The sequence below is a fragment of the Pelodiscus sinensis genome, chromosome 10 (genome assembly GCF_049634645.1).
Source record: "Pelodiscus sinensis isolate JC-2024 chromosome 10, ASM4963464v1, whole genome shotgun sequence".
Lineage (NCBI taxonomy): Eukaryota > Metazoa > Chordata > Testudines > Trionychidae > Pelodiscus > Pelodiscus sinensis.
Genome location: NC_134720.1, coordinates 35,664,718 through 35,680,333, shown reverse-complemented (window position 1 = coordinate 35,680,333; position 15,616 = coordinate 35,664,718). Strand labels below are relative to the sequence as shown.

Genomic DNA, 15,616 nt, shown 5'->3' with positions numbered 1-15,616 from the left:
GAGTTCTCAATATCTTGAAGGATCAACCCTTATTCAGCTAAGATTCCCAAACAGATATAGAGAACAAAAACTCAACTGCTATATCCTAAAGCAGAGCAAAATCCTACATTGTTATTAATCCAAACAAAGCTATGTTGAAATGCCATCTTCTGATGCTGAATGAGAGGTCAGGTTAGAATCACCTTCATGCAATTTGCACAGATAATACACAAAGGCTGTGTCTACACTGGCAAGTTATTCCGGAAAATCAGCCACTTTTCTGGAAAAACTTGCCAGCTGTCTACACTGACCACTTGAATTTCTGGAAAAGCACTGACGATCTAATGTAAAATCATCAGTGCTTTTCCGGAAAAACTATGCTGCTCCCGTTCAGGCAAAAGTATTTTTCCGGAAAACTGTTCCAGAAAAGGGCCAGTGTAGACAGCACAGTAGTGTTTTCCGCAAAAAAGCCCTGATCGCGAAAATGGCGATCGGGGCTTTTTTGCGGAAAAGTACGTCTAGATTGGCCACGGACGCTTTTCCGGAAAAAATGCTTTTCCGGAAAAGCGTCCTGCCAATCTAGATGCGCTTTTCCGAAAATGCTTTTAACGGAAAACTTTTCCATTAAAAGCATTTCCGGAAAATCATGCCATTGTAGACATAGCCAAAGTGTGTTACAGTGGGGAGGGAAGAGAGGGTGAGAATGCACAAGACAGTTGACTGGATTAAAAGCAGGTTGTGTTTCAAAAACAGTGAATCTTTGTGGCTTCATCTAGACTGCAAACCTCTTTTGAAAGAGGATTTTTTAAAAGATACTTTGAAAAAGCCTCTTTCGAAAAAGAGTGTCTAGACTACAGCCAGTACTTTTGAAAAAGCAAGCTGCTTTTTCAAAAAAGCTTCCATGCAGTCTGGATGCTCTCTTTCGAAAAAGCACAGTTTGCATTACATAGCGCCTTTTTTCGAAAGAGCACTTTTGAAAAAAGGTGTTCTTCCTCGTAAAACGAGGTTTTCCGTGCTCAAAAAAACTGCCACGTTCTTTCAATTTACTTTTGAAAGAAATGGCAGCAGTCTAGATGCAGGGGAAGTTTTTTTGAAAAAAGGCCATTTTTTTAGAAAAAACCCGTAGTCTAAATATACCCTGTGAGTGCTGACATTTAGATTGAGATGGATGGGTACTGGAGTACCACCTTGCTGTACATGTATGATTGGTTCTCTTTTATTTAAGTGCACACTGGTGAAAAAGAAAAAGATTCCATTCGGGCCCTTTTCAGTGGTTGCCACTATGAGATGGAATGTTCAGTAAGCTGATTAAATGCCACCTTTTAATTGGCAATGTGTACCTCATGTAGTATGTACAGTAAAGTATGTATTGACAGAATAGAATAGGAATTTGTTTAGATAATTGAAATTTGGTTTCAAAGTGAGACTCTGTAGAGGGGGAAACAAAAAGCAAACAAAAAACCCTTCACATGTCTTCTCAATAAGAGCTAAAACTCTTTCCCCTACACACATCTTAGTGCATTGCTCTTTATAACATTCCATCTTTTTCTCACTCTTTTGCTATATATTGAGTCTTATTATTGCTATCATTTTATTATCACTGTCAATAATTAACTTACAGATGATTTCCAAAGGAATTTGAATTGTCAAAATCTTATCAGTTACTTTTGCAATAGCATGAGAGGTGTTGTAGCAGTGTTGTTAGTCTTTAAGGTGCCACCAGACTTCTTGCTGTTTTTGCTGAAACACTTCTCAATCCTTAGAGTATGTGCTAGACTATTTTTTGTTTCAATTAAACTATCTCTTTGATTTTGCCTTTAACTGTGACCATTCCCAGGTCACCACTAAATGCAGTTAGTATCTTTCCCAGGCCTGAGGAAGAGCTGTGTGTAGCAGGAAAGCTTGTCTCTCTCATCAAGTTGATCCAGTAAAAGGTATGACTTACCACACACTTTTACAATGTGATTTTTAAATAGCTCTTTTTCCAACTATGGAACATTAAGTGATTTGTCATATAATTATGGCAGAAATAACAGATAAGAAACAGGAGTTTAGATTAAAAGGATTTGAATGATGTAGCAAAAGACTGCAGATATGTCACCTGACAATAAGTATTGTCATCAGGTTGCTGTTACTCTTCTACTTGTGTCGGGGTGATATCTCAGAGAGAACTATTATTAATTAACTAGCCATTCCCTGGCTGCTGTACACTTGCATTATCCATGGCAACCATTTTCAGTGTAAAAAGATTTTACAATCTGCCTGTGAATATGTATGTACTTTCCCCTGATAGAGTAGTAATAAACTGATAGGGGCTCAGTATAAAACTGGAGTTTTCAAGTTGGACCTTCAGGGGTGAAGGGCAAAAGAAGAGCAATGCAAGGACAGTGAAACAACGGAGTTTCGAGGTACATGTTTTTCTTGATAGTTTTAAAGTTTTAAGAGATTCAAGACAATATATCACATAATAAGGTTTGTACTGTAAAACCTCATTTTCATTTTCTCAGTCCTTGAGAAGTGCAGCGCTGCAATATCATATTTCTTTCTGATTTCTTGGATAAAACCTTTAACCATATTCAAAACGCTGAATGTTTCCTTAATGTGTTCCCGAGCCACACATTTGTGGAATGGGTTAACTGAGAACTTCCGCCAGGAATAGTTGGATTATAATTTCTTTATTTCATTGAACAACATTTTAAATATATAGTTTAACACTGTATCATTTAAGAATATAGCTTTCAATATCATAAAACAATTGCAGGCTGTACAATATTCCCTGGGAAGCCAAGAATGGTTATGTTACAGAAAACGCTGAGGAAACTTTATATACATGTTTAAAATGTGAATGAATTATGCAATTTATAAAAGTATCTTTGATTAATCACCATACTGAAAATTATATATTAAATTTTATCCTAGCTTCTCCTTTTCTTTGAAGAATGCTGTTGTTTTGAAACTGATCTTTCTAAATAAGTTAATAAACTTCCTCTTCATTCCTATGACTGGAGGTTTTTAAGTGAGTGGGGATAGGGCAGGGGAAGTTACATGGAGGCTTCAGTGGGAAGAGCACAACATTTAAAATGCTCTCATAAAAAAAAAGCTTTTTCTCTGGTACTGCTGATTATTGGAACACCAATATAAGTTTTTTAAAAATACCAGTACAATGAGTAGTACTATACTATTTCCACTGTTCTTATTTTAACAAAATAAAAGAAAGTTATGTCTTTGTATTTAAGCTAGTTTCGTCATATAAAATGTTTTAAACCAAATTAAAAATGCAGTTACTGTTGTTGGTGCATTGATCTGGAGATCAGAGATGTTTTAATGAGTTTTATTGCTGGCATATAGTTAAACATTAATGGTACTATGTTGTTCTTCACACTGAGATTGAGCAGTTGGCTGTGCAGCCCGAATATTTGAGCAGTAAGACCTGGTCTGCACTACAACATTAGGTCAAGGTAAGACAGCTTACATCAATTTAACTTTGTGAGCCTGATCTACATTTGAACTTTCTTTTGAAATAACATCCCGTGCAAGGTTGAATTTACAAGCAGAGCATCCACACTACCATTATTTTGAAATAATGGGCTGCGGAATTCGAAATCTGTACTCCCGCTTTTCATGAGGAGTAACGCTAATTCCAAAATAGTTATTTCGAAATAATGGTAGTGTAGATGATCCAGTTCCGCTATTTTGAAATAATTATTCCCCAGAGTAATTTGAACTAATTATCCCTTCTTGGGGCTCTAAGTCCAAAGTAACGTTTCCACATTAATGGAGCCTGCCTCGGACTAATTACGAGGCTTCCCCATAGTGTGGACACACTAGTTCAAATCTGTTAAATCGGAAGTTATTAAACTGAATTTACTAATTTCAAAATAGTTTCCTAGTGTAGACATGGTCTGATGTCTAATGCAGCTTCCACTGAAGTAACTCACTTACCCTAACTCCATCTCCACAAGAGGTATAGCTCTTTATGTAAGCTCAGTGTCTGGTAGAGTAGACACTTGATTACATTGTTGATGTTTTTCAGAAGCCATCCCACAGTACTCCACATGGACAGGTAAATCGGTGCAAGCACTCTTGGACTACGAGTACACTGCAGTTATTCCAAAATAGCTTATTTTGAAATAGCACATCTGCACTGTAGGGAAGCCTCAAAATTAGTCTGAGGCAGGTTTCCCTAATATAGACATGCTATCTTTATTTAGAGCCCCAGGAGGAATAACTTAGAATGGCCCTGGTGAGGGGCTATTTTGAAATAGCAGAAGTGGAGCATCTATACATGCCTTATTTTGAAATAGCTATTTTGGAATGGGTGTTATTCTTCGTAGAATGAGGTTTACAGATTTCAGAATAAGCAGTCCATTATTTCAAAATTATTTAGAAATAATGGAATTGCTGTGTAGATTTTCGCAGTTATTTTGGAATAACACCGTTATTCCAAAATAACTTTCCTGTGTAGACACACCCTTGTTGAGGACAACCACAGCAGACACAAGAAGTATAGTGTGGTTATGCAAAATAAGTTTAATTACTATGATGACTATAAATTGACTTAGGTAAACTTAATTATGTAGTGTTGACTTGCCCTAACCATTTGTCCATTATAGCACTTTTTTCCAATTTTGTTACGCAGGCTGTTGTTCTGGGGATCTTGTCAGATCAGCTGATACATTTATCCTTGCAAATCATAGATGTGCAAACCAAAATATTAATACAAATTCTACAGATAATCATTCTGAATCTTGTGGGACCTTAAAAACTAACAGATTTATTTGGGCATAACCTTGTATGGGTAAAATGCATGCCAGATGCATGACAGAGGCCCTCTGAGGCTTGTCACCATTCTGAATCTTGTGTTCATTTGTGTCAATAGGAAATACCTTGCTCTGCTAATGTGGACTGAGAAAAAACAAAATTGGAATGTAGAAACTGAGTCACACAAGGAGATTCATGCATTTTATATAGCCATTGTGTTTCTAACCCCACTTGCATCATCTTCTTTAGGTATTACAAACTATCTCTCTGTCCTTTTCAGTGTGCTACACCAATTTAAAATCAGACTAATTAGTCACTTCTGCCTTCTCAGAATTAGACCTCTTAAGTAATTTTCCCTGGCTTAAATCACAGTGGCTTATCTTTACTGATATATAATTTAAACCAACATTTGTGTCACCATTGACCCAGAGTATAGTTATTATTTCCACTATACTTGGCAGTATATAATAAAGCTCTTCAACATTTGTATAATTTTTTGACAACATTTGTCCTGAACAACTCATACAAGAAAACTTCAGTTGGGTGTTTTTTGTCCCCTCCTCCCCCAAAAATTAAAAATAAAAATTTAGGGCATTTTGATTGCTGAAAAAATTAACAAAATAGTTTGTTTTTGCAAGGAAAAACTGAAAAATTTAATGGAAAATTTAGCCTAAAAGGATATAATTTTTTTAGAAATTTGCCACAGCAAATTAAATACACTTCCCAACCAGTAACTCATTTTGTTCTGATCTGAATGCCAGAATATTACACTTTGTGAGGTTTAGGTTATATTTTAACTCCTTTGGCCAAAGAGCACATTTTTAAAGTAAATATTTGCTAGATATTTAGTAAAAGGCACATTCCTGAAACTTTGTATGTGTCTTGATGTTTACAATGGTATTTATCTGTGGCTAGGATGGGAAGGAAGAAGTTCAGTGGATTAGAAATCTCCCTGATTGTCCTATTCTGTTTGGTGGTGATTGTAGCCTGCATTCTGGTTGCACTTTTAGCAACAGGACATCCTGGACTCCAAGGTAACAGCTGCTATTTATCATGATTATTGTAGAACTCAAAGTTCAAGCCAGAAATAGTCCCTGAATTTGAATTGCTGGAAGAGGGAATAGATAAAAAACAATGGCATTGACACAAGTCTAATCAGTGCCCACTGAAGTCAATAGTAGTCATCCAGAGGAGCATGGATCAGGCATGCAGACAAAGTTCAGGCATGAAAGGGTGTAACATTAAGTCTGTTTATATGATGACCCTTAACAAAATCAGTGCTTTTATGTATAGATTGTATGTAAGTTCTCTGAGACTGCATCTTCTTGTGGATTGGTAATGTCTAGCACAATGGGGCCCAGGTGTTGATGAAGCACAGTGGTTTCTCCCTTTTTACAGATAACAAAATGTATCATGAGTAAAAAAACCTAAACAAATTAAGAATGTAAAGCAGATAAATGTAAATGCAACTCCTCCCCTACCTACATCTGTGCTGTGTATTCCTTTTTTTTAATGAGGAAAGTGGAATTTTAATATTTTGAATAAAAACCAATATCTCTCCAAAACAGAGAACAAATTTAAGAGTTTTTTATGTCAGAGAACAACTCCATGGAATTTCTCCAGCCCATATTCCTACACAGTCCATATTCATGGAGTATGAAATACACTTCAAAGATTTTGACCCATTCAATGACTGTATTGATAAGATGCATTAATATTGTATCAGACGATTAAATATAGTTTGGTCCTTTGATGTGAGTCCCCATGCTTTATACTTTTAATTAATTAGTTATACCATTTAGAATGGCTTGTGAACCCTAATTTGTAGCTGAATGCAAACTGATTTATTTTTTTACGAGATTCTGATAAGTATGGACAAAAATATTACAAAAGATGAGAGGGTTTATTTTAATGCATCAATGAATCAGAAGAAAATTTGGTTTAGAAATAGGCTAGCATACATAGCCAAATATCCAAGAATCCTCTGTTTTGATATGGTCATATTTTGCATGCTTCACTTGCACGTGAAGACTGGGTGATTAAGCCCACAGTTTGGGCATGTCAATGGCAGTATGTATACAAGTAAATTGACATATGCTAACAAAAAGTGAATATGCTCAGGTATTAGGAGCACAGCTGCTCACAGAGACAGATATTTGCATATATTTGTATCAGCTGTTGTAAGTGAACATATCACCCTGGCCTGCCAATTAAACAAAGAAACAAAACCCCATTATATAAGGCTCAGGCTGGGGAATCCTGATTAAAATCAGGAATAAGGGATCTTTCGGAAAAGGCTTTATTTTCCAAAAGATTCCCATCTAGACTGCCGCTTTTTGCTGGCAAAGCCCCGAGCCGGAAAAAAGCAGCAGCCATGTTTATGCAAATGAAGCGGGGAAGATTTAAATCCCCGCTTCATTTGCAATTGCGCTGTGTCTAATTTGCATCCCTTTTACGGAAAAGGGGTGCAATCTAGACACAGCCTTAGGGTAAATTAGAGCTAAGTAACAACACAGAACACTGAAAGCCAGGACTGGTGGCTGTAAACAAACTCCTATGGGACTTCAGGAAACTTGGGCACATGCATGATAAGTGGCCATCTGGCTAACTAAAATCATGTCACAACACAGGTGTTGCCGAACCAGAAAGTGCTGGACGAGAGAGGTGTAACCTGTACAACTTCTAATAGGCACTTGCAACAATCCTGACCATCTGGCAGTGCAGGCTCTTGGCCTCCTGAAGCTTACTAGTGACTAGCACTCCTCAAAGTTAATTATAAAAATATTTTTGGAACATCTTTAGATCCCTGGGATATACGTGTCTCTGAGGATGCCCAAAATCTGGATATTATGGAAGGAGGCATTTACAGGATAGGAAGAACATATAAGAGCAGCAGACTAATAGCATGAAAATGGAGCAAAAGTCCCTCCATTTTTAATACTGGGTGAATTTTAAATGAAGTGATGTGTGATGAGAGTTACAGGACTTCTTTGAAACTTCATCACACTCTGCATCTTTGTTTGCAACATTAAGAAATGTCAGGCACAATTAGGAAGAATTCTGTACTGTCTTGAGCCCCATGTAGTTTTATACACCTGAGAGAAGAAGAGTTGCCAAAAATACCGAACACCTCCTCTCCCCCCCCCCCCCAAAAAAAAACACTGGGGGAAAAAATTCTGTGGAGGGGAAAAAAAAGGGAGAGACCAAGGTTAAGCAACAACAACAACAACAACAACAAAAAGAAGAAGTAAAACTGCATTAAAACAGCTTTAAGTGTCTGCCGAGTCAGAATAGGGATCACAAGAGGGGACAAGTTGAGCACTAAAACGTAGGGAAGGTTTCAGTTCTTTAAGCTTTTTGCCAGTGGCCATTTTGTTTTCTTCATAGAGCCAGAACACAGCTTCCCTGTGGGGGCCAGGACCAGTTGCTGACTATGTTGTAGGGTTGCCAGGTGTCCGGTATTTTCACCTCCTGGCAAGGAATAAAAACAGAAAATACCAGACATTTCAGGTGTCAGGTATTTTCTGAATATTTTTACCAGATAGGAGGCAAAAATACTGGACTGTCCGGGTCAATGCCAGACATCTGGCAACCCTAGAGAGAAGTGGGCTCCAAATACAGTTACCGGTACATCAGAATGGCAGTGTTTTATGCCTACTTGCTTAGTGGTTCATACCTGCTCAAGTCTGATGGTAATAAGGAATCAGGCTTTCATGTTTAAATTATTTAAAAATGTAATTAAGCTATTTCTGTAATTCAACACTATTAATAATCCATTCGTTTTTAACAGACTTTTCTCCAGACTGTCCATCCTTAAGCGTATCAGAGAAAATTGACTGTATTCCAGATCAAGTAGCAACAAAGGTACATGAGATTAATTTGAAAATGGGCCGTGTATACAATAGAACTTGAGATTTGACTGCAGAACCAACCTTGTGTTCACAAGGAAAACTCACGCCTGTCACCAGGAAGCTGTGGGGTAGGACTGTCAAAAACTTCCTGTGCTGGCTTAACTCCACTTCCATTGAAATCTGAGTTTACTGCTGATATCAGTGAGAGCAAAGCTTTGGAAAATCACTGCTGTAATACATAATAACAAACTTGCTTCCCTTCCTTCTTTATCCAACATTCACATATTAACATATTAACATTTGCACTGTCTGCCTCTCCTGAGTGCAACCCTTTAGAATGACAGGTTTGTGCCTCCATTTCTTTTTGGGTTTGGATTCCCAGTCTTGGTGTTACCTCTTATCTTGAGGGCCAAATTACAGCCTGCTTGCTGCAGCTGACAACTTTCCTCATCCCCTCTGTAAAGCAGATCTTTTCACAGATCAGGGTCTTTTACCCTTTTCTTACCCTTGTCAAACCAGCCCTGTTACCAGCTTGGAACTGAGTAGTTCAGGGAGATATTTCAGGGCTATAAACCAAGCTAGTGTGATTTGATAGGGAAGCTTTTTATCTAGGCCATTGTTTTACCTTTCATGCCTGTCTCTTGAACAACTTCCCTTCATCTAACTATGCATGCAGGCAGGGTAGTATCACAGAGATACACTTAAGGACACTTAAGATACACTTAAGTAATGCAAATATTTCCCAGTGCTGCACAAGCTACATTATGATATTTTGGAATCTGGATACTTCCCATGTCATCTGATATCTCTCAGAGCATGAACAGGGCTCTCCCCTCCCTGTTGATAATGATGCTACCAGAATTGTTACCTTTTTTTAGAGTATTGGCCTGTTTCCGGACCCCCAACCTTGAAGACCCAATGGATTGCTTTTCATATAGTAGCTACCTTTTGACCTATCTGGCTTTGGTGGACCTATCAGGAGCAAGCCCAGCTCCCCTCTCCCCCCAGTCCCTATAGGTCTGAGTCATTGAAACATATCTGTCTTTCTGCTGGGTCAAGGTCTAGGGAAGGATATTAATTTATGATTAACTATTATTCTTAACATGTATCAGGTCTGTATCAAGCTTTTAGTTTCAATCCCTCTCTCTTTTCTGATGAGCAAATAGACCTTCCCTACTTAAGAATCTAGAGTTAGACCCTTTTCTTATCCAATAGAAATATTATCCTTTTAGTTTTGTTATCTTCACCCTTAAATAGAACTTTTACTTTATTTCCTCTTTAAATTATATGTTCTCTTCTGATGGAAGCTGGTGAGTTTTTTTCCTCCATTTAGTGGGATTATTTGATGGTTAATTCCAGCATTCAAAAAATAATCAAAATATCATTAACTGAGAGAGTTTCCTGACACAGTTGCTAATGCTCTTGCCATGCAATAGGTTATATTATTTTTTATGGTTCAATAATATCCGGCAGGTAAACATATTGTGCTCCCTTGTTCTTTCACTAGGAACAAATTGGTTTCCTATCTTTCTCAAGAAGTAGTGCACAATATATGTGCAGTCATGCAAATCACTTGACTCTTTAATTGCTAACCTTTCATCTAATCTTCCTGAGTTAAACGGTGCACTTATCCTTCAGTAGGAGCTGCATGCATGCATACATATAGTACTTTGTTAACTGTGTGTCTCATGGTAAGTCTAAGGCTGTGTTTCCCCACTCCTACCACTGTGATTAGAAGGATCTGTTTACAAAGTAAATACAGGCGGTCCCCGGGTTACGTACAAGATAGGGACTGTAGGTTTGTTCTTAAGTTGAATTTGTATGTAAGTCGGAACTGGTGTCCAGATTCAGCCGCTATTGAAACTGACCAGCGGCTGACTACAGGAAGCCCGAGGCAAAGCTGCTCTGCCCCGGGCTTCCTGGAATCAGCCGCTGATCAGTTTCAACAGCGGCTGACTTGGGGACACCTGGGGTAGAGCAGCTGGGGCGCTGCCGGGTTGGTCCTGCAGCGCCGCTCCTCAGCGCTACTGGACCAACCCGGCAGCACCCCAGCTGCTCTACCCCAGGCGTCAGCGAGAAAACCCTGGTCTGCTGGGGGGGGGAGGGGCGCACTAGCTGCGCCCCCCCATCAGACCAGGGAGATGCGGAGCAAACCCTCTGAGGACACGGGCGGCGGGACCGGAGCGCCTCTCTGCAGTCCCGCCGCCCGCGTCTCCCTAGTCTGCTGGGGGGGGGGGGGGGGCACAGCTAGTCCTCCGTGGCGAGAAAAGCCGCTTCGCGTCTCCCTGGTCAGCTGGGGGGGGGGGGGGCCCAGCAGACTAGGGAGACGCGGAGCAAAGCCGTGGCGAGAAAAGCTGCTCCGCGTCTCCCTGGTTTGGTGGGGGCTGCCCCCCAGCAGATCAGGGAGACGCGGAGTGGCTTTTCTCGCCGCCGGAGGACACGGGCGGCGGGACTGCAGCGCATCTGGGCGGTCCGCCGCCCGAGTCCTCCACGGCGAGAAAAGTCCCGTTCGTATCTAGGGATCCAACATAAGTCGGATCCACGTAAGTCGGGGACTGCCTGTACATAGGAAATATTTGCAAGATGAGAACCAGTGCTGAGTCAGAGTTGGATGATTATATTCTATGCATGATACGTAAGTTTTTCTAAACTGTAGCAATTTTGGATCTAATATCCTTTTGAATATCCCTAAAACTGGTGGCAATATCAGAACAATTCAATTATTTTTTTATAGTGCTGTAAAATATAGTATCTGAAATAGTGTTGATAGAAATATTTTATTAGGAAAGTGGCCTTAAAAGAAGGGTATAGATCAACGTTTTTTCAATCCACATCCTTGAGTACTGTAGTTACACCAACCAAATTCCCTGTGCACACAGCGCTATAGCTACAGATCCCAGGGAGTTGCTTCTTCTGCGACATAGGTACAACTCCTTGAGGTCTGTAGCTATGTCAATGGGATAAACTGGCCTGTTGGCCTAGATAGTGTCTTCAATAAACATTCCAGCTATACCAGTGCTAGCAACAGTGCTGTAAGCCTATACAAGCCAATAGTCAGTAAGGGTACATCTACACTGCATGCTTATTTCGAAATAAGCTATTCCAGAATAATTATTCCAAAATAACTTATTTAATAGCTTATTTTGAAATGGCACATCCACACTGCAACTAAGCCTCAAAATTAGTCCAAAGCAAGCTTCCCTAAAGTAGATGTGCTGTCTTAATTTAGAGCCCTAAGGGGCACTGAGTAGGAATAATTTAGAATGGTCCTGGTGAGACACTATTTCAAAATAGTAGTAGTGGACCATTTACACACATCTTATTTCAAAATAGCTATTTTGGAATAGGCATTATTCCTCATAGAATGAGGTTTACAGACTTTGGAATAAGCCATCCATTATTTCAAAATTATTTCAAAATAATGGAATGACTGTGTAGATGCTGAAGCAAAATGCAGGACAATGTAGCACTTTAAAGACTAACAAGATGGTTTATTAGATGATGAGCTTTCGTGGGCCAGACCCACTTCCTCAGATCAAATAGTGGAAGAAAGTAGTCACAACCATATATACCAAAGGATACAATTAAAAAAATGAACAAATATGAAAAGGACAAATCACATTGCAGAACAGAAGAGGGATGCGGGGGGGGGGGGGGGGGAAGGGGGAGGAAGGAAGGTAAGTGTCTGTGAATTGCTGATATTAAAGGTAGGGAGAGTGGGATGTTTGTGAGTTAATGGTATTACAGGTGATAATTGGGGAAACTGTCTTGGTAATGGGTGAGAAAGTTCAAATTCTTGTTAAGTCCTTGTTGGCAAGTGTCGAATTTTAACATGAATGACAGTTCAGAGGATTCCCTTTCAAGTGCAGATGTAAAAGGTCTTTGTAGCAGAATGCAGGTGGCTAAGTCATTTAGAGAGTGTCCTTTCTGGTTAAAGTGGCAAGAAACTGTTTTCTCTTTGTGATCTTGTCTGATATCTGTTTTGTGGGCATTAATCCTTTGGCGAAGTGTCTGAGATGTTTGTCCAATGTACATAGCAGACAGACACTTTCGGCACATGATAGCATAGATTATATTTCTGGATGCGCAGGAATATGTGTTCTTGATCTTATAACTCACTTGGTGTAGATGCTTGCATTGTTCTTTTGAAATAATACCAGTTCTTTTGAAATAATACCAGTTATCTCGAAATAACGGTGCAGTGAAAACACACCCTAACTGCACATAGTGAAACAAGCTCAGGGAGAGTTTGAAAACCAAGAGAGCAATTTAGATTCAGAGATGGATGGGAAGCCAGTGAAACAATGGAGCACTTGGTGATATAAACTCTGTTATATGGAATCCGGTCTATCTCTTATAACGTTGCTAAACTTTACAGTGGAAGCTGAAAAAATATTCTAAACGGATTTGTTAGATCTGTCTGGAAAACAGAGACATGCATTCATTACATTTTTTTTCTATTTTATTTATTGAAATTTTATTTTTGTCAACACTTTTTCACCAATTCTAGGATTTGTTAGGGTAGGCAGGTACTCTGATTTCCACTAGTTTATAATATTACTAATTCATTGTGACCCAAATGATCACTTTTTTCCATACTGTGAGGTAATATGTGGACTTCAGAAAGAATATAAAGGTACGCAAAATTGCTTTTACTTATAAATGGGCATCAATACCTATAAAAAATTAATAACTAATAGAAAAGCTATGATAATTAAGTGAACATGCATACAGAGCTACAGTATATGTTTACCCTATTGTGATTTATTTTGTGGCAAAAGAAAACATTACTTCACTGAAAAACTTGATTATTTGTTTTGTTTTGGGTTATCCTGAAACTTTTTTTTTAATTCAGTCACTGAACTGAAAAATTGGTTATTCATACAACTCTACTCATGATTCAGATTAAAGAAACGTAGCTACAGACTTTTTAGTTCACAATTTACTATAGGATTAAGGCTGATTGCTATCCCACATTTTATAGCAAATTATAAACTAATAAATCTGTTATTCTGCTTTTTGCCAAGAGTTTGCCTGTGATTTTATCTATGAACAGATGAGAAAATCTGCAAATTGCTTGAATTATTTGTAGATTTTTTTTTATCTTGGAAAAGACCACTAAATTAATGGAAGTTAGATGAGCAGTGAAATATTGTGGAGTATTTCCTCACTCCACAATATCACTGTGTTATGCAAAAATTTAACAACAGAAAGTGTTTATTTGGACTGTCCATTTAAAAATGAACAAGTCTTCCATATTAAATTTTCCATAGGAGAAGGTGAAGAAGGTTTGGAGTTTTGTTTTGGTCCAGTATAGCACCCAGATATTTTGATACTTATCCAAACCATGAATGAAGCTGTTGGCTCTTCCTAAGTGGGCTAAGAATTTGATTAAAAATCAGCTTTTTTGAAATTTCTGTTCCCAGATGAAATTTACAAATACAGGAGGCCCCTAACTTGTGATCCTCCGAGTTCCGACCCCCCCACTTGCAATCATTTTTGTAAGTGCGGAAGGGGCCGACCCCCCCGACTTACATCCTTGGCTTGCATTTACGAGGGCGTATGGTTCCTATCATAAATGAGGGTTTGAGTTACGACACCCCCGACTTGCGACACTTCCCCGGGAATGAATAGCGGATAGCATTGCAAGTGGGAGCCTCCTGTAAATGCAAATACTCATAAACAAAAGTATCCAAACATTTCAGAACCTTAAGAAAGACTCCCTTACAATGTGGTTCTCAGTATGAGTGAAAAGCAAGACTTCCTAGTTTTCCTGAACTAATCTACTCATTTCTACCTTGGATTTAGAAAAAAAAATACTCTTTGTTTCTGTCCTGTTCTTATACATTCAAACAACTATTGATTTCCTCAAAGAGGAGTGCTTGTGAAAGTTATAACAGAATTTGCTGGCATTTGAAAAACACACGAGGCATGATTTTCCATCTGGATTATTTGATTCTAATCAGTCATGTTAATATCAAATTCTTCTTGATCCTGGAACAGAGCATATGTACACTGCGTGGCTGTTGCTGGAGTCCACAAAATGAAACAAACATACCCTGGTGCTTCTTCTCCAAAAGTCATGGGTATAAAGTAGAGGGAAATGTGAAGAGCACAGGTACAGGTAAGTAGTAAGCTGTCTTCACATGGTAAAGTACATCCTTGGTGTGCAAGTTACTATCACAGTATACTCATCAACAATATTTCTGTATATAAACTCAGGAGTGAAAGTAACTTAAATTTCCCACAGGTACTGTCCTATCACAACCCATCCCCCCTTGGGGGAAATGTGATACGTTTCTGAAAAACCTAGTATTTCTATTCCACTGGCTGGGACTAATCTCTGCCTGCTCTTTGGTCTCTCTTGAATAGTATCATTACAATCCTGATTCCGGCCCACCTTGGAGGTTAGGTTCCTAAAACTAAAGGATGTATAAAACATTGTGTGCTAACTGATATAATATCATCAAAATGTTCATGTAGCCCGTTTTGCTTTCCTGCATGAGTAACCTGCTTCATGCAGAGCTTAGACTAGAGGTAGCCACTAAGGCAAAATCAAGCTGGCAAAGCATCTACCCAAAGCAGAGAGAACTGGGAAGCAGATTGTGTCCAGTTCCTGGGGTACTGCAATGATAACATAACCCCATATCCAGGGTTTATGGCAAAGCCATAATTTAGCCCTGAGTCATTGCATGGCATTCGGAAAATCCTTGTCCTTTCTTGCCCAATCCCCCTCATTTGTTATTCTCACTTGTTGCATCATGTGTAAAGTTAAATAGAAAACTACCTAGAGGAGGGGCCATCTCTTTGCATTCATGCTGTAAAGTTCCCTGCACCCATTGGAGGTCTGTATAAACAAATGATATTTTAATATATGAACCTTCCATGTAGACCTTTGTAATGTATATATTGATTTCATAGTAAATATTTCAAAAGATGCACACCAAATGCATGAATCCTTAGGGTATCAGCTATAAGAGATGTAGATCTAGTTTATGAGAAAAGGTTTAGAAATCCTGACCTGA

General features: G+C 38.8%; 1 protein-coding gene across 4 annotated transcripts in view; it reads left to right on the top strand.

Moving 5' to 3' along the window:
* SI (sucrase-isomaltase) overlaps window positions 1–15,616 on the top strand; it is a 172,594-nt gene that overhangs the window by 1,911 nt on the left and 155,067 nt on the right. Inside the window, exons 2-7 of one of the 4 annotated variants that reach the window (XM_075937870.1) lie at window positions 1,850–1,913; window positions 3,366–3,437; window positions 4,859–4,989; window positions 5,656–5,774; window positions 8,531–8,604; window positions 14,595–14,715. In XM_075937870.1, the coding sequence (XP_075793985.1) occupies window positions 5,657–5,774; window positions 8,531–8,604; window positions 14,595–14,715 (313 nt within the window). In that variant the 5' untranslated portion in view covers window positions 1,850–1,913; window positions 3,366–3,437; window positions 4,859–4,989; window position 5,656. Of the gene's footprint in view, window positions 1–1,849; window positions 1,914–2,192; window positions 2,388–3,365; window positions 3,438–4,858; window positions 4,990–5,655; window positions 5,775–8,530; window positions 8,605–14,594; window positions 14,716–15,616 lie in introns of those variants that run through there. The other 3 variants (XM_075937872.1, XM_075937869.1, XM_014573793.3) reach the window with 3 other exon arrangements.